The 18,900-nt window shown below is 38.2% G+C and overlaps 1 protein-coding gene across 1 annotated transcript in view; it reads right to left on the bottom strand.

The window, feature by feature from the left end:
- MAN2A1 (mannosidase alpha class 2A member 1) overlaps window positions 1-18,900 on the bottom strand; it is a 161,888-nt gene that overhangs the window by 121,586 nt on the left and 21,402 nt on the right. The window contains exons 2-3 of the mRNA XM_030869905.2: window positions 10,033-10,290; window positions 7,588-7,732 (exon numbers count right to left, since the gene is read on the bottom strand). Of these exons, the coding sequence (XP_030725765.2) occupies window positions 7,588-7,732; window positions 10,033-10,290 (403 nt within the window). The remainder of the gene's footprint in view (window positions 1-7,587; window positions 7,733-10,032; window positions 10,291-18,900) is intronic.

Raw genomic sequence — 18,900 nt, 5'->3', positions numbered from 1 at the left:
AAGTTATTCTACATGGACAACGGTTTCTTCCATCACTTGTCAAACCCTTCAGTATTCGACTGCAACATCCAATCTTACACTTAAAGGGTCACATACAACTTTAATTGGTATTACCATAACTCACATGCTGATTAATTTTAATTCCAACATCTCTATTATAAAATAAGCTTATTTTCCCCCCCGATAAACTGTGGAAGAGTTTTAATTAACGTTCTGTTCTGGTTTATTCGTTCAAACACAAACCAAGCATCTAATAAGGGCAAAACGATAAAGCTAAGCTAAATGAAAACAGATTCTACAGTGAACGTATGAACCAAATGCCATGGGAATAAAGAAATGGTAAATTCCTACCAGAAGGACAGAAGAGAGATTCTTAAATTAGATGTCATCTGGTTAGACAGAAAAGGTGGAAGTTCCAAATACGGAACAGGATATGGAAAAGACACTAAGCCATGAAATTGTGTGTCAGTTTCAGGTAGCAGAAGGCAGTTGGGTATGGCTGCACTGCAGCTTACATGGTGGGAGCATGGTGAGATAAATAGAAGTAGGGGGTCAGATCACAGAAACCTTCTAAACGATCCTTGTTTCTCACCAAGAACTTAGGAGAGAGGCAGTTAAGGTATTCTGAGCTGTGTTTTCAAAAATAACTGGACTGTGAGTATAAAGGATAGACTAACAAGGTAAAGTAGAAGAAAAACAGGAAATGAGGTCACTGCAATAATTCTGCTAAAATATGGTAATGGATCGCAGTGGAAACAAACAGAGGGAAATAAGAGGCCAAGGAGGCAAAATGAAGCGCCTTTACTAATTGACTTAAGTTTCCAGAAGAGAGTCGAGGGAGAATCAAAGATGAAGCTGAGTCTTTGGAAACCTGCAAACCTGCTGATTCCTCTAAATGCTTTTAAACTCAGATTTTCAAAATAACCCAACCTTTTTGCCAGGTGATTCAGTGTCATCTAATAGTTTTTAAAGCATATCAGCTTCACTTCCATTAACTTGTTTGAGATACAGCATTTTTTTTGAACCCATGTAAGATGCGGTCACTGGAAATTCTATCCCACACCACAAGAACCTATTTGCATTACTATTAGGACAGCTGGGGTTTTGTTCACCCCAGCTGTATATGTATAATGGCCAAATGTGACCTCTTACTGTACTGCTTTTCTAAATGCCCTTTAAAAGACCTGCATACCTTGATACCTGACACCTGCAATTGTGAGATCAACCTCTAAAATACTTTCTAAGTCGGTGCTAAAGTTACCTCCCTCTCTTGTTAAGAATTTCATCCATGAGTATCTACTCACACCAAATGAGGACACTTCAGGTCTAATAAGTCCTCTCCAAATAGAGTTTGGTTGTCTATAATATGAGAGACATGTATATTCCTTTGAGGCATTACTCTTAGGATATGTGAGGAGTCTATGTACTTAGCCGTATGAGTAAGCCAATACTGGACAAATAATCAAAGCTTCTAGAAGAAACCATTTAAAAGCTGGAAAATATGGCTTCTCAATCACTTTCTAATTGTAAAATATGTAGCAATGAGGAAAACCACTCACCATTTCATGTACTAATTTAGTATTTAAGGACAAAGACATCTGTTTCAATAAGGATAGAAGAGAAGAAAAAAAGGATAGGAAACAGTGCAATGAGGAATCTACTTTTGCAAGAGAGTTACTAAAATGTTTTACGTGATTAATAATACTAAAGTAGATAGCATTTGGCTTGGAAAAACTTGAAGACTTTCTTCCTAAAAGCTCTCCTATGGGTTCAGAAGTATTACCTGCAAGAGGCAATATTTAATGGTTACAAGTTCTGATTCCAGAACCAGATGGCTTGGGTTCAAACCCAGCCCTGCCACTGACACATTACTTATCCTCTCTTCTGCCTCAGTTTTCTTATCTGCAAAATGAGGGTAAAAACAGGATTTTTTGTCATAAAGTTGCTGAGAGGAGTGATGGATTCAATACATGTAAAATACCTAGAACAGCGCCTGGAACATAGTAAATTCCCATAGTGCCAGCAATTATTTGTGTAACCAGCATACTGGTGAGCTCTGATGCACCCAGGATTGATGACAGACAAAAGTAATCAAAATAGGGGAATCGGGAGACGTTTATATGATCACCTACATCTCTTAGGCGCTACACCTGACATTTGTGCTCCTAAGGAATACAGTCCAGTCACAGCCCAAACAATCAGACTTTTTCCCTCTAAAAAGGAACCTCAATACACCAATTCTAGAGATCTCTTAAAAAGACAACCCTAAAGAGCCATGTAAATATTTAACTTTTAAATGCCACTATTTCTTAGCAATTAAGATTGCCCAATAAAATACAGGATGCCAAGTTAAATTTGAACTTCAGATAAATAATAAATGTTTAGTATAAGTGTGTCGTCCCATACAATATTTGCAACACATGTAAAAAAAATATTCATTGTTTATAGGAAATTTAAATTTAACTGAGCAGCCTGTTTTTCTTTTTTTCCCCAGCTAAATCTGGCAACTCTATTAACAACCCAAAGTTCAGATAAATGTGCTAATAAATTAGCTAATGCCCATAAAGCAAGAAGAAAATAAATACTAGCATCATCTGAACTAAATAAAGTATCTTAAGCAGCAGTATAGAAAATGGAAAGAACGTGGATCTTAGAATCAGGTAAATCTGAGATCCAGTTCACTCCTCTGCCCATTTATTTATGACTGACTGACCTGGAACAAATAACTACACTTTCTCTAACCTTACTGTCCTCACCTGGTAAATGGGATTTAAATTTACCACTTCTCAGGGTTGCAGGACAGATTCCATGAAGTAACACACACCAAACACACCCTGAGGCAGGACGGGCAATGAATGTCATAGTATCTTAGCTCCAGAAACGCAAATTTCCCATCACAGTAGCCAAAACCAAAGAACTCGCTTTATCCCACAATAACTAAACAGAAAAATATACTCCCCAAACTGTGCCCGCGTACAATGCTCTCCTCCTCCTGACCATCTCATTCCACTAGGCAGGTTCCTTTGGCAGCCTGAGTTCTGTCCCCACTGCCTTTCACCTACATGCGCGGTACTCAACCATGGCTGGCCAGAACTGGTTTCTTCTGACTGTGCTTAACAGTATTCGAACAGAAAAGCTGTGAAATAACATTACACTGTGATGTCCTCACATGTTTTTGTTCTTTTTCACAAACTTTTTAAGAATAAGGATACATAAACAAATTCATTTCAAATTATCATATAATACTAAATGCAAAAATCTGCTCTTAATTTTCAAAAAAAAAAAGGCTGAAAATCCTAATCACTCAATCAAGTCAATAAAAATTCTGCAGAAGAACTGCAAATGCATGAAAGAAAATTATTTTCCATTGTGACTCTTGGGCCTAGGTCTTCCTTCTGTTTTGGAGTCATACCACACGGGGGATTATTTTCTAACACTCATTTTACAAATTGCTTAACTAACAATATGCTGTCCAATTTTTCATTTAGTATACCTTATCTTCTCTCTACACACTGTGATTTCTTTGAAGGAAAATTAACTAAATATTTCAGCAGTTTAACTAGTGGGAAGCAAAGAATTAAGATTGTAGATACAAAGGTGCTGTAACTGTGTTTTAATCAGCTTATTAAATACAACATGAACATGTATCAATCAACTAACATTTAATTTCATGGTCTATGATTCAAAACTTTTGAAAAGCATAAAGGTACAAAATTATCAGTATTTACTTAACAATTCCTTTCCAACTTTGTTTTATCTCATATAAACCATGTAAAATATTATATGATAATTGTTACATGTCCTTATGGACTGGAAGAAGACATAATTAGGAATTTTATTAATATACAAAAATAATTTGAAATTTATCTTTCCAATTTGATCCCAAAAGAAAAATATCTCCACATATAAAAATACAGCAACATAATTTTTTAAGTACGGTGACTAAATATAGGAATCTTCTAAACTCTATCCCCAACAGACAACACTTCACTGATAAACTACTGAGCTAAAGTTTGTTTTAAATTGTTGTGGCAGAAAATGGAAACAAATCTCTATAAATTTCATTTAGAAAGTAAACTGCCTTAATTGCACATTCATTTAGGAGTATTATACAAAGATTTCCCATCAGAGTCACACTTTGACTTGGAATGTATGTGTACATACTTATCTCTTCTCTACTGAAAGAGTGGTTTTTTATGATCTGAGTGATTCAGTTTTTCAAAGAATAATTTAGTTTATCTGAATTCTATTCTTGTTAAGGAGCAGTGAAAATTATTAAGGAAAGTCAGGTTCTTCTCTAGCATTTTGCTTGATAGCAAAAATTACTTTAGTTTTAAAAGGTCTGTTTCTGACCATTATTTTTGTCTCAAGTGGAGAAGGGCCTGAGGGTAAGGGTCATTAACATCTTTCACTAAGACAAAAAGATTCAACTGTGGTTGCTAGGATACCAACAGACAGATGCACTTATTACAGTCAGGAACAGTTATTCATAATGTCTTCTCACAAAACAACATACTAACTGCAACAAGAAGGAAGCTTAATGCAAACAAAGTCTAAAGGGCAGAGGCAGTCCCTGCCCTTTAAGAGCTTAATATTGTCTGTTACTGGTATTTAAAAGTACATTTTAAATAAGCTATTTTTTAAAGGAATGGAAATAAGTAGACAGCAGGAAGAAGTGAAGGAGGGAAGTTAAATGTATAGGCCAAAGAATAAGTCAACTTATTATCTTAATTATCTCATCTGAGTCTGTAGTCACATTCCTTTGTTCACTAACTTATTTAACTGAATGACTCTGTACTATGTGCTGATTACTGTTCTAGGCATTAACCCCAGTGGTTAATAAGACAAAGTTCAAGCCCTCATTGAGCTTACACTCCAGGAAGGAGACCAAGGAGAAGTTAATATTTGTGCCTATAGGCAAGCATGAATGCGTGTGTGTGTGTGTGTGTGTGTGTATACACAAGCATGAATGCGTGTGTATACACACCATGTGAAAAGGGCACGGAGGCAGGTCAGTGAAGGCCTTACATATATTTAGCGTTTACTACATGCCAAGTGCTAGGCTAGGCAATGAGGACAGAGTGTAACAAGAGACACATGTTTTCTGACACTCAAGTTTATCTGGGTGGGAGATCCAGGTAAACTAACAGGGAAGCATTCTGGTGCCACTTACTGCCTGTGTAACCTTGGCAAGTTGGTAACACCTTTATCATGAATAGTGGCACTAACCTTCAAAAGTTATTGTGAACATTAGATGTTTATAAAACGTTTGGCACATTGTCTGGTAAACTACAAATTTTATTATTTCAGTTAAGAGCCCATGTTATAGAATAACAAGAAATGAGATTGATGGAAATTGAGGATGGCAGAAAAGAGGAAAGGATAATAAAGGTCTGTAAAAAATCAAAAAGGGAGGAGAGTTGGGTTTGCATTAGAAGCTCTTTGTAAAACACAGCGCTAAGTGTATTTATAAGCCTACAAGGAATAGTATACAATGGAATCATATCACATACCCAATTAAGTGACAAGAATTAAATGATACATGATTGGCAGAGAAAAGAGGAGGAGAGAACAATTTAAATAATAAAAGTGGCTCTGCCACTATCTCACTCAATGAGGGACTATTTCAGAGTAAATGAGATTTACAGAAAAAAAATCTGCAGTCCTACAGGCAAGTCTCAGATCCCACATGTAAAGTGTGAGCACCTCACCTCACTGAGTCCAGATATAAACAAAGACTGTGTTTTCATATGTGTCCCCTAAATGCAAATGTACTATTTAATCTGGTGCTCAAGTGGATAAATAGCAAAAGGAATTTTTATTAGATGTGATTTTCATCACTTTTGTACTTATTTTATAACTAATTCTTGTCCACTATATGACCTCCATTTTATAGATACACAATTTTCTACATTTTATAGATAAATAAGCCCAAGGACACCAGAAGGTCTGCTTCATTCTGCCTGGCTCCAAATCTCTGTAGCCTTTATTCAGTGCCCAGGCAACCCTGAGTTTTGATTTGAAGGGAAAGGCTAAGACTAAGGAGGAAGATGATATAAAACATGTAAGAGAAAAAGTTAATAAGACTAATAGGGATTTTTAGGAAAAGATAAAGACATTAAGACCAAAGACAAGGAAACCAAGTCAGAAGCTGATGTGTAGTAACTGCTCATCACAAATTTCCAGAACAATATTGACTTCACATATATTATACCTCTGTGCATACTAAATATTGAAGTATACTGGAAATTCAAACATTTCAGCATCCAAGCTCTATCTCCCAGACTATCTCTCACACCCAAAAGCAGGGTGCATGCGTACACACACACACACACACACACACAAAGCTTCACCAAATCATTTGTCTGGACATAAAGTAACAAGTTCTATTGTCTTAGAAACAGAAATAAATACATAACAATAAACTTGTTGAAAAGAATATAAGTATGACAAAATTGAAAATAAAGAATAAAACCTTCAAAGTAGTAAATGAATATGGTGCCTCTGATAGTAATAATGAAATTGAGAAAAATAACAAATAGAAGCAAAAGTAAGTCATTCAAAAGAGGTCTTTGGAAGTATATTCCAAAAAAAAATCCTGCAACTTAATTCACTGGTCATTTTTTCATTGCCTGTGTCCTCACACTAACAGAGATAAACATCGAATCATATTTCCCATCATCATTTTAGCAACTTCCCTTTACCATGGGGGGAAAATCTCTGGCTCCAGTAAATAACAAAAGTTGTTATATGAAAGAATAACAACATTAATGATAATGATAGCAGTTACTCTACGGCTGTGTAACATACCTTTAACATTTTACCCTATGAAGTAAGTACTTTAGCCTGATTCCACCTAGGAAAAAACTTACTCTCATGTTAAGAAGCTGGCCTAAAGTTGTTTAACACTGTTGGAATTGGGACTCACTCTCATGTCTGCTTAACATCAAGGCTCTTAACCACTTTATACTGTTTCTACATTTTAAAGATACAAACTTTCCCATGAGCACTCTGCATTTTCTAACATGGAGTTTATGGACATGAAATAATTCTCCCACACAATACGTAAGAAGTAACTAAAATGAACTATCAGTGCCTTAAATACATGTAACTTTTCATCTCCCAAAGCTAAGACCTCTTTTTTTTTTTTTTTTTTTTTTTGCAGTACGCGGGCCTCTCACTGTTGTGGCCTCTCCCATTGCGGAGCACGGGCTCCGGACGCGCAGGCTCAGCGGCCATGGCTCACGGGCCCAGCCACTCCGTGGCATGTGGGATCTTCCCCGACCGGGGCACGAACCCGTGTCCCCTGCATCAGCAGGCGGACTCTCAACCACTGCGCCATCAGGGAAGCCCGCTAAGACCTTCTTGTGTTTATTCCTATTTCATACTATACAAGTATTATCCTTGAATGGCTCATAAATTGATAAAATGAGAACACAACTACATATAAAATAAATATGTTATTGTTAAAAGTCAGAGAATAAACGTCTCAAATATATGAGAAGTGGGTTATACCAGATTCTCATTAAAATACTCTGGGCCTACAAGGGCTTATTAACCTCTAGATTTTTGAAGTACTAATTTTACCTGGGTCATTATGGGAATGAGGCACCACAAAGACTTGAAGGGGCTTAGTATCCCATTCATCAGCTTTATAGGTAATGTCAAATCCTTGCTTCCAAACTCCACCATCCGGATTGTCAAAAGGAATTAGACTGTAAACATCTAACATCTAAAAATATGAGACAAAGAAAAAAAGTTAAATTTAATCATGTATAACCATTATTAATTTAAACTTAATGTTGGAAATATTTGCTCAAAACTACTCCTTGCTATACTGTATATATATTTTAAAAGATAAAACTATTTCTGTAGACATTATCTAAAGGGTTTAAGACAGAAAATATTTCATCACCATTCAAAGGGTTAAAATGCTATTTGTATTATATAATTAACCTGATAAATAATCCCCTTCCTCTTCTGCTTCTAATATAAAATATCTTCATTCAATTCTTCTTCCCTTGCTTTACTTCCAATACAATTTAATAGAAAATAATGGGAACTGAAGAGCAAACAAAAAAAAATTTCATCATGATCAAGTATTTTAGCATTTTCAAACACGGTACTGAAAATTATTTTATACTTCATCTTTATATTATAATCAATCTCCTATGTATCTGAATCTGAATGGAAATGGATCTGTAGCCATTCTTTAATTTTGCCTATGTATGTTTACCTTTTTTATTCTAAAAATAAAACTATAACAGGGTCAACTAGGTTTAAAAATGGAAGCATTTTTTACATTGAGATTTAGCTTTTAGTGTTCAAATATTTTCTAAGTTTCCAATGTAGTGTTCCTTCTAGATAATAATCTTTTTAGACAAAAAGGAAAAAAAATATTACCAAAAAACAAAGCCAAACAAACCTAAAAAGTTATTTTTCATACTCTTTATAATAGTAAGTATAACAAGGAACACAAACCTCCTTTGGTAAAATTCAAACTAAAAAATTACCTCCTAATAAATACATAAATGGGTTAAAAAATTTTTTAAGATAAGCAAGTCATATAAAAGTGAATACAAAGTATTTTAAGACAATAATATATCTTTCACTTGGAAGTTTATAACTAAAATAAAATACTCCCAAGGATGAGAACAAATCTTTGGTAACCAGCTGGATAAGAGGATGTGAGAGCACTCTCTGCTATTCCTTCCAGGTCTTTCTGGGGCCCTGCAGCTTTCCCAGTACCCTGCTGCCTTGCTCTGCCTCATTTCCATGGCTGCTCTGCAGCTCCTTTCTGTCCAGCTCAGATTTAGACCCTTCCCCTCCCCCCAAAAAAAGATTTTATCATTTCCCTTTAAAAGGTACTTAATTAAAACCTAAACAAAGCCAAGCCTCACAGAAATAGATACCCCTTCAAAGCACAGGATCGTGATCCTATCTTAACCTGGCCACACACTAGGCTGATGAGGCTGTAGGCACACAGCCCGGGCAGCTCCACTGTCCTCAGCTTCCGGTGTGGCCTGTGAGCCATGGCCTCGAGATCATATCATGTTCCCTGTCCCCAAGAGTTAATGAAAACTTCTACTCTGAAGCAAGGCCAGAGCCAACTCCTTTTGTCCAACTTTAAAATATTCACACCCCAGGGTCCTGTCACCACGTTCCAGTTTCCAGTCTAAGGTACAACGGTAAAATAGCTCTTTGCCAATCTGTAGAACAGAGCAAACATGAGTGACACACCAAAAGTTTAAGAAAGGCAGAAGTCCTTTCTTACCTTAGTTTTCAACTCCCCTACCCTCTAGAACAGTGCTACCCGAGGGAAATATTATGCAAGCCAAATACATAATTTAAAATTTTCTAGTAAAATGAAATAGGTAAAATTAATTTTGATGATATATTTTTTAACCTGATATATTCAAAATTTTACCATCGTAAGATGTAATGAATGAGCAAGATATTTTACATTCTTTTTTCACATTAACTCTTCAACACTTTGTGTGGATATTAGTGCACATCTTAACTCAAATTAGCCACACTTGAAGTGCTCATTAACCGCAGGTGGACAGCAGCCTCCATCCTGGACAGCACAGCTTTAGAACATTTCCCTTCCCTCTCACAAAGACATATTCAGTAAAAAGAATCTAACCTTACACTGTGTGAAACCTATAATGTAGAACAGATATATACTAAGAGTAGGGCTTTTCTGGTACTCTCCAAAGGAAGGTAAAAAAAATCTCTTTGGCCAGATTTAAACCTCTGGAGGTCTTCAACTATTACAGAAAATAAGACCTAAGAAGCATACAGAAAAGGCCATAGTCAGGAAGTATAAAATAAGAAAAATTAGGAGAAACACAGAATTACAGTAATTTATCACTAAAAAGAACATTAATGATCATTTGACTAATCAAATGATTTTACAAAAATAGAAACGATAATCCAGAGAATTCAGCAACTAAGAACAGATACCAGATCAAATCTAAAAAAACAAAAACAAATCAAAGCCCAGTGATTATTAACGAATGCATACATTACCTGCACATCTGAACCCTGACTTCCACTTTGTGAAGCAAACAGACAGTCTCCAGGATCAACTGTGAGAGACAACTGTTTCGATGGCAGAAGAGGTGAGCCGGCACCTTGGCTGAAATTGCCTTTTGAGCTTTTCGAACCATCTTCCACAGACTCACTCAAATTGATGACCGAGTCTCTAATATTTGAGATGATCTCATTATTCTCAGCTAGCAAACGTTCCAAATGGTCTATTTTTTCTTGCAACATTGAGAGCTGGCCCTACAATAAAAAAGAAAAAGGCAGCTATATGAAACTCTAATATAGCTCTGCAGAGACACACAACATTTTCTTTAAACTATGTGCCTGACCAAGAGGGCAGCTACTCTCCCTTCACTATCCACTTTTATAAGTTGGATCACATAATGCATGAATGCGTAACAGCTGGCTGTTAAAACACCAATTTACAGCAGAAAATCTTCTCCATGGCTGCAATCTTTGTTTAGTCATATTTTAAAATGTGCAACAGACAGACCAAAAATATTGGGGGCTATATTTTCTATTACCCCAAACCCAGCCCTAAAAGATCTTCAGGTCTCTAAAATCACTAAGTATAACACCATATTATACTCAGCTATGAAATTTTAAATTTAACTATAATTGATTCCAGTTACTTATAAGAGCAAAAATGTATGAACCTAAAAAAGATCATTCCATTTCAATCAGTAACACTAGTGAACAATCCTAAAGAAGAACTATCATCAATAGAAAAATCAACTAGTCAATTCTTAATTAGCGATATTATGAAAAAGATTGGCATGAACCTTCCCCAAGCAACTGCACTGTAAGTCATTTAGATTGCTTCTACTATACTACTGTGTATCTTTCAGTTTTTTTAATTGATCCTCACATGTAGAGGCTTGCCACCTCTAAACATAAACCATGCTATATAGAATAAACCTTCAACTTATGAGAGCAATGACGATCTTTGTCTTGTTCACTCCTATATCTTGGGTCCCAAATACATAGTACTTATATGTTTATCACATGGCCCTCACATTTCTTCAACTCAACAATAATTCTTTAGTGAACACCCACTGTACAGGCATCAGGCTACATGCTGGAAAGACAGATGTGCATTAGATATGGGCCCCTGTCTGAATACACAAGGTGACATTGCATTTGTACCACAGCTATAGCAATAGCCTGCGCTATGACCCCAAAAATGTCCACATTAAGGTTTAATAAAATATATGCATAGAAAATAAACAAATCCGTACACCCAGAAACAAAAATTCTCTCACCAGTAAATAACAGAAAGACAGAAAGGGGGAAGGAGAAGAAGAAGAAAAAACACCTACACGTCCCAAAGTGAAGGACTGGTCAAGTGATACATCTAATATCATGAAACAGTTTTCAGTCGCTAAAAAGTTAGAAATACAAATTTTTTTAAACAAAGAAATATTGGGAAGTTACTTTCAGGAGATACAGTGAAGAAAACCCAGTTTTAAAATAGTATGTATGAAAAACGTAGCATGTATGACATGATTGATCCTCTTTTGATAAAAAAAATACATAAGGAAGGCCATAATCAAGATGGAAAAAACTGGTTAAGGGTATTTATACTCTTCTTTAATCCGTTATGAGTGGTTGTGGATTTTGTAATGGGGAGGCCAAGAATAAGAAAGATTCAAGTTCCAAGTATTGGCCAGTTCAGCAAGGGGTGGGGAGAAATCAAAAGAGTGCTATCTACCAAGAGAAGACCACTTCAGCAAACTGTGAGAGAGGTGACAGAAGTCTGAAGGGACTAAGGGAGATACCTTTGGAATAAGAAAAAAAGTACAGCAAGTCCCCTACATACGAATGAGTTCCATTCCAAGAGCGCGTCTGTAAGTCCAATTTGTTTGCAAGTCCAACAAAGTTAGCCTAGGTACCCAGCTAACACAATCGGCTATATATTGACAGCACTGTACTGTAGTAAGCACTGTACATTCGCATCTTTGAAAGTTCGCAGCTTGAAGGTTCGTAAGTAGGGGACTTACTATAGCCAAGATGAGAAGCAAACCAGCAGGAAGGTACCTTGAGGGTGAGCGGGAGAGACAACACTGGAGATGAATACCCAAAGCCTAGACGTTGAAGAAACAAAGAGCACAAGATGGCCATGGACCTCCTCAGACCTGAAAGATGCTCTCACAGGCCTCTCTACTTAGACACACATGATAGAAAGAGCCCCCTACAGGTCAGAACTGTAGTCCTTTAAGGCAACTGTCACCTCTAGGGTGGGGTACCATGTCCTACAAGGGAGAACTCAAGCCTGTTCATCTATGTATAGAGAAGCAGAAAGTGCAAGGTCTTAGCAAAGAACTCATCCTGCAAGACAAGCCTCACTTCCCCCCATGAAAAGCAAGAGAGAGAATATGGATCAGTCCTTGACTAGAAATGGCAAAACAAATGAAATCTGATGGATCACTGACACACTAGTTCAGGGTCCAAAGAAGCTAGCTGAATGATGGAGGTTGCCGGTCAGCAATTGAGCAATATTACACTACAAATCTTTCTCTATAGGCACACATCCGTATTGGTCGATTGGCTCTTGTGGAAAGACCAAAGGGGGCCCTTGGCCTAACCCAAAGTTCACCCAAAGAAGCTAAAAATATTTGAGAGTTAGGTACACAGCTGACTAATCTGTATTTAATTTCCTAAACAGACATGCTATCAAAGGCTGTCTGAAATAAGGGAAAAACTTTTCTTCACTCATTATCACAACACCCCAGACTGAGGCTTTTTGAAATCACCACTGATGAGTTTCGTTGAATATTTCCAATACTGAAGATACAAGCCTACTTCATGTGATGCTTGCAATTTCTACCGCAGCAGGTAACAACAGTAAATCAAGTTCCTCTGAATCCAAGCAGAATTAGAACATGTTGCCTTGTCTTGCCTGCGGTAAAGCTACACACCTCCATAAAATAAAACCTTAGCTTAGTCTAAAATACCACCATCGTAGAGCTTTTAAAGATGCTACGTGTTTTATCAGACGCTTATAATGTATAAATTAATTCATGGGTGCCCATGTTTCTCCAGATCTTTCTGTACTTTCGGGAAAAGATAATTTTGGAGGCATGCACACAGCAAAGCCACCTATAGCTTAAAAGAACACACTGAGAAAAAAGAGCCTCCTTTTGCGAATATTCTCACTATGGCCACAGTCCCAAAACCCATGGATGAGAGTATTATACAAAATAAACATTACAGGCGATGGATGTTCCATGAAAAAAGATCCTGCAGGCATTAAAGACGATTTTCAATCTCATTGTAGCTTTAAAGATACAATTAATGATCAGTACCTGGAATTCTGTACAGAATTAATAAGTCCATGGAGAAAATTGTGGCCTAGAGATATGTTAGCATAATGGTCTAATGAAAATCATTTTTTAAACTATATTATGCAGTGGAATAAAGTCTCGCTACAAACAGCTAAAATTCTTGAAATATACATACTTCCATAAGCAAATTCTGTACACAGGACAGAGAAGCATGATATGACCTTAAAAAGATACACTTGTAGTCTGCATTAAAGTAACAGAAATCATAGATAATGTTTCAGTTATGCTGACAAGTCAAAGAATGCTGATGGTAATATTGAAAAAGACAATTTTCTGTAGGGCAAGAAAATCACTTGTGAGAAAACCACTTTATTCTTTGATTTGCTAATCAGTTCTACAGGGAGGCCACAGTGTTGCACTGCCAAGGAGTGGGGAAGGAGGTCATGATATTTGATTTACTCTGCTTCTGGTGAAAAAGAAAAACTGAGAAAAAAAAAAATCACTGATAGCAAAGACTTTTGAGAGAAAATTTAGAGCCTACTACAAGCAAACCAAGATCAGTACCCACACCGCCCTATGAACAAAATCAATCTATATACACCTAACTGCTAAATCCAAAAACTTATATAATTATTTGTCCCATAAGACACTAGCTGCTGGGATTGGCATCACTGTAATCACTCAAGCATGGCTGAATGTGCATATCATTCTTCCTTCCCGTTACAACTGAAAAAGTATGTGCCTCCCTGCCCCGCTTCAAAGACCAACACTCCACTGGTGAGCTCCAAACCCATCTCTCCCAATTGCTCAAAGGCTGTATTCTTTTGGTTAAACTCCCTCAACACTGCTTCATCAAACTCGCCTTCTAAAAGCAACTCATCCTCAATAGTATAACATATTATATTAGGTCAAATTATATGAAATTGCCATTCTCATAAGCCAAAAATAGTCCAATGTCACCAATTTCTTATGGTTCAACTTAATACTATATCCTATCTAATAAAATAAACTCTGGTGCTTCCCTTAGCCCCACCATTCCCTTACTCATCATCTCGAGGAGCATTTGGCCCAGTGGACCACTCCCTCCTCCCTGAAATATTTTCTTCACTTGCTCGCAGCACCGCATGCTCTCGGTTTTCCTCCTGCCAACTGTTTATCAGTCTCTTTCTCTCCCCAGTATCTAAACAATGGAGGCCCTCAAGGTTAGCTCCTGAGAAATCTGCCTTCTCTCTACTGTCTTAAATGATCTCATCCACTTCTTGGTTTAAATTCCATTTTCTGTACTGATGTCTCCCATATTTATATCTCCAAATGAAACCTCTTCTCTGAAAAATAGACCCATATATCCAAATGATTACCTGACTTCTCCACTTCGGTTTCAAACTTAAGTCTGAAAGATTACTTTCCCCAAAAAGCCATCTTACAGGCCTCCAGTCTTTACTAAGTAGCTTCAATGTCTACCTCGTTGGCCACTCCTGAAATCCTCCTCACCCTGCTCACACATCCAACCCACCTGCAAGTTCATTCATCCTATCTCCAAAATATTTACCAAATCCATCTACCTCTCTCCCTCTCAACTGCTATCACACTGGTCCAAGCCACCAACAATCTCTCCTAGCCTAGTATAGCAGCCTCTTAACTGATTTCCTATATCCACATCCTTCAACCATGCCCTACTCAGCTGTAATACCTTTATTACAATCCAGTGCTGGTTTCTTATCACACTTCAAAAAAAAATTAAAACACCTCACACTAGACTCAATAAGGACCTGCATATCCATCTCCCCACGCTGCTCTCTTTCTCTCTCTCCTCCAACTTAGCTTCACCCTGATCTTATCTCAGTTCTAAACCTGCTCCTCTCCACCCCATCAAGACCTTGGTTCATGTTCTCTTTACAGAATGCTCCAGCTCCCTTCTGCTCCAAATGTCCCCTCTGCATAGTCTTCTCTAGCCATCCTCTCGAAAATAGGCCTCCTCATGTTATACTCTATGTCAGCTTATTTTTTGTTTCTTCCACAGCATCTTTACCTATTTTATTCATGTACTATTTCCCCATCTTCATCACTAAATGAATCACTATATTCAGAACAAGCACCACAGTTGTTTTACTCATCATTGTACCCTGATCCCTAGCGCAACACCTGGCATACAATAGAAATGCAAATATTTACTTAAAAAAAAAAAAGACAGAAAAAAAGTGTGTAACATTTTTCCTAAGACAAGGAAGTAGTAAATGTCATTTTTTGGCACATATACCTACACCAAAAATAATACAAATAAAAATGAAACTAATAATTTTTAAAGAAAGAAAATCCAGAAAAACTCTTCACTGTAACCCAAAAAGTAGGTAAGAAAAGAATCAGGAGTCCTAAATAATAGGGTGATCTTCATGGACTGTTTGGGAAATGAAATAAAAAATGACCCATATTCGGTCACATAGTGACAATCACGACCTCGTGAGTAGAGTAAAATACGTGGCTCCTTTTCTAGGGCAAAGATTATGGATTCTGTACAGTCCAATCAAATGTTTTCAGATTTCACAACCTTCAGTAACCATGGCTCAATGGGCTATGATTTTCAACTGACGTGTGGGGGGCAGGGTAGAGGGAGTTTGGATAAAGAACGCTGAGATGATTCTAGAATCCTTCTTACCGTGGTAGTGATATGAAATCTTCATTCAACCAAATCAAATTTATAATTAAGAGAACTCTAGAGGAAATATTATTACATGTATATTATATAACCACCAATGGCAAAATGCAAAAGAAACTTCACCCAAAGAAACAAAACTTCACCCCAATATGTGTGTGTGTGTATATACCTGCAACTCTAGATCTATACCCCCTTTCATTTATGCTTTTTCCCCCCTTTAAATTTAATTTTGTTAGATTCAGCATGTCACTCCATCACATCAAGATTTTTCTGCACTTGGATTCTGTCACTGAAGTGTCCTTCATGAAGTGAATGTGGTTGGGTGAACGAGGCTCTAACAGTGACCATTAGACTCATTGGAAAGGTTGCTCAAAATTACAGATCCCTGGGATTCATCCTGGAATCTCAGGTAGGGCCCCAGAAGCTGCAATGTTAATGTTCCACAGGTGACTCTGGTGATTAGCTAAGTTTGGGACCTATGGCTCTGACATCATGCATTTTAGTGAAATACCTAAGAGAATGCAGCAGACAATAAACCATTTGGCAAGTCATCCCTCAACTCCCCACAGGGTGACATGAATTCACAGACCTGCACCCTTTGATAATCTGTTTAAATAGATATTAACTCTCCTCCATCTCATGCTCTAGGATATTATACCTTACCACATTTTTATTTTTAAATAACAGCAAATAATGATTACTTTTAATGACTCCTTTTACCAGATAAAGGTAAAGTCAGTTTAGCTAAATAGTTAAGCACACGGGCTCTGGGTCAGACTGTTTGGGTTCCAATCCTAGATGTGGCACTTACAAGCACTGTGACCTTGAGGAAGTACAACAGCTTAACTTTGGGGAGCCTCAGTTTCATTATGGCTAAATGCAGTGCTAATACCCATTGCTTGGAATGGCTGTAAATGAACTTAGCACAGAACCTGTCACCACGTAAGCACTCAAGAAGATATTACTGCTGCTACTGCTATAATAAAAGTTTGGCTTTCTAAAATTACTTTGAAGGGGATCAACAACTGTGATTAAGAACAGACTCTAAAGCCAAGTCAAGAGAGCAGCATAACCAAAACAGCAGCATAGGAGACCCCAGCCTCCATCTTCCCACAAAGATCAACAATTAGACAGCTATCCACAAACAAAATAGTTCTGGGAGAGCTCTGGAGTCTACTTACAGAATTTCAGCAACACAGTGGAACAACAAACTGAGAACACCACACAAAAAAAGAAGGAAAGCAGCTTCATTTTGCCTGCATCATGCCATCCCCCAAGCCAACATTGTTCACTGCCAAGAGCGAACTCCACAGCTAGAAAGAGTTCCCCTTGCTGGGAAAGAAAAGTGAGTAAGTGATCAACCTCCTCAGCCCTTTGGAGCACTGTACAAAGAGACACATAGAGACACCTAGGAACAAGGAAGAAAAGCAGGGGCTACCAATAGCTGTCACACAGCAGGAGGTCACAGTGACCAGCTCTGCAGAGAAACCCAGCATCTTCCATCACTGAAGAAGGAACCAATAGCCAGCACAGTAGTCACAGAACCCCTGCAGATTTCACCAGTTTTCACCTCACATGTGTTCACATTCATTGACTCCAGCCCCGTGTCCCTTCCTGCTTCCTCCACACCCATCCCCTCTGGAGCCCAGGAACCACATCAGCAGCCAAACCAGGCCTCTGTGGCTGCTCAAGTGCAAGATTCCAGCCTAGACCCCCACTACCATGGGAGCCCCTCCAGCTGTGCACTTGCAAGCTGCTGCCAACCTGATGCCTATCACCAGCCTCCAGCACCTGCACACACCCAGGAAGAGACTGTGCAGCCATGGGAAAGCATTCCTACTGCAAGGGCCCCCACAGCTGCTTGTGGGTCAGGATGTGGTCCTGTCTTCTGTCACCGGCAGGCAACACTGTGCCCACCGGCAGCTAGACCTGCCAGCTGTGCACCTGCACACCCCCAGACTGCTCTGTCACCAGTCTCCACTGCGGCGTGCTCATGGTGAGACGGAGCAGTCACAGTAGTACACATCAACCACCGGGGCCCTGCAACTACCAGTGTACCCATAGTTGGCTCCAGCTTTGCTGCCTGACTTGTAGTGCCACAAATACATGTACGTCTGCAACCGGCCCTGCCACTACACTGGCCCCTGTAGCTGGCTCCCATGGGCAAACGTGTGCACACCACCAGCTCTGGCCATCACTGCTGTCTGCTCTGATACCTAGCCGTTGAACCTAGCGATGCCACTGAGGACTCAGACAGCCCTTGCAGCCACTGAAAACACCCTGCATCACTCACCAGAGGCCACACACATCAATGTCGTGAAATCCAGTGGCCTGAGCCAAAGACACATCACACTGACCCTCAAAACTGATGCAGCCACACACCCCTGCACTTGAAGCTCTGCACCACTAGACCTGGGGTCACAACATGCTCCAGCATGCCCCCACCCACAGGTGAAAGGCTTCTCTTACCAGTCAGTCCATAGTTTGGAGAAGGTCACTGCTTCTTCAAATGCAGACACCTTTACTAGGCTACAGGGATCACAAAGAATCAGGGAAGCATGGCTCCACCAAAAGAATACAGTAAACCTCTAGTAATTGGTCTCAAACAAATGAAGATACATTGGTTGGAATTGCCCAACAAATAATTCACAATTGTTCAAAAGATGCTCAGAGTTACAAGAGAAAACAGATAAGCAACATAACAATATCATAAAAACAATATAAGAACAAAATTAGAAGTTCAATGAAGAGATGGAAAACATATATAAGAACCAAACAAGAAATTTTCAAGCTGAAGAATACAATCATCAGTAGAGAGCTCTAACATCAGACTTGACCAAGCAAGTGAGCTCAAAGATAGATCAATTGAAATCATTCAATCAAGAGAAAAAAGAAAAAGGAATGGAAAAGAAT

Source organism: Globicephala melas, chromosome 3 (genome assembly GCF_963455315.2).
Source record: "Globicephala melas chromosome 3, mGloMel1.2, whole genome shotgun sequence".
NCBI lineage: Eukaryota > Metazoa > Chordata > Mammalia > Artiodactyla > Delphinidae > Globicephala > Globicephala melas.
Note: the sequence above shows the minus strand (reverse complement) of the source record. Positions and strands in the feature narration are given on the sequence as shown.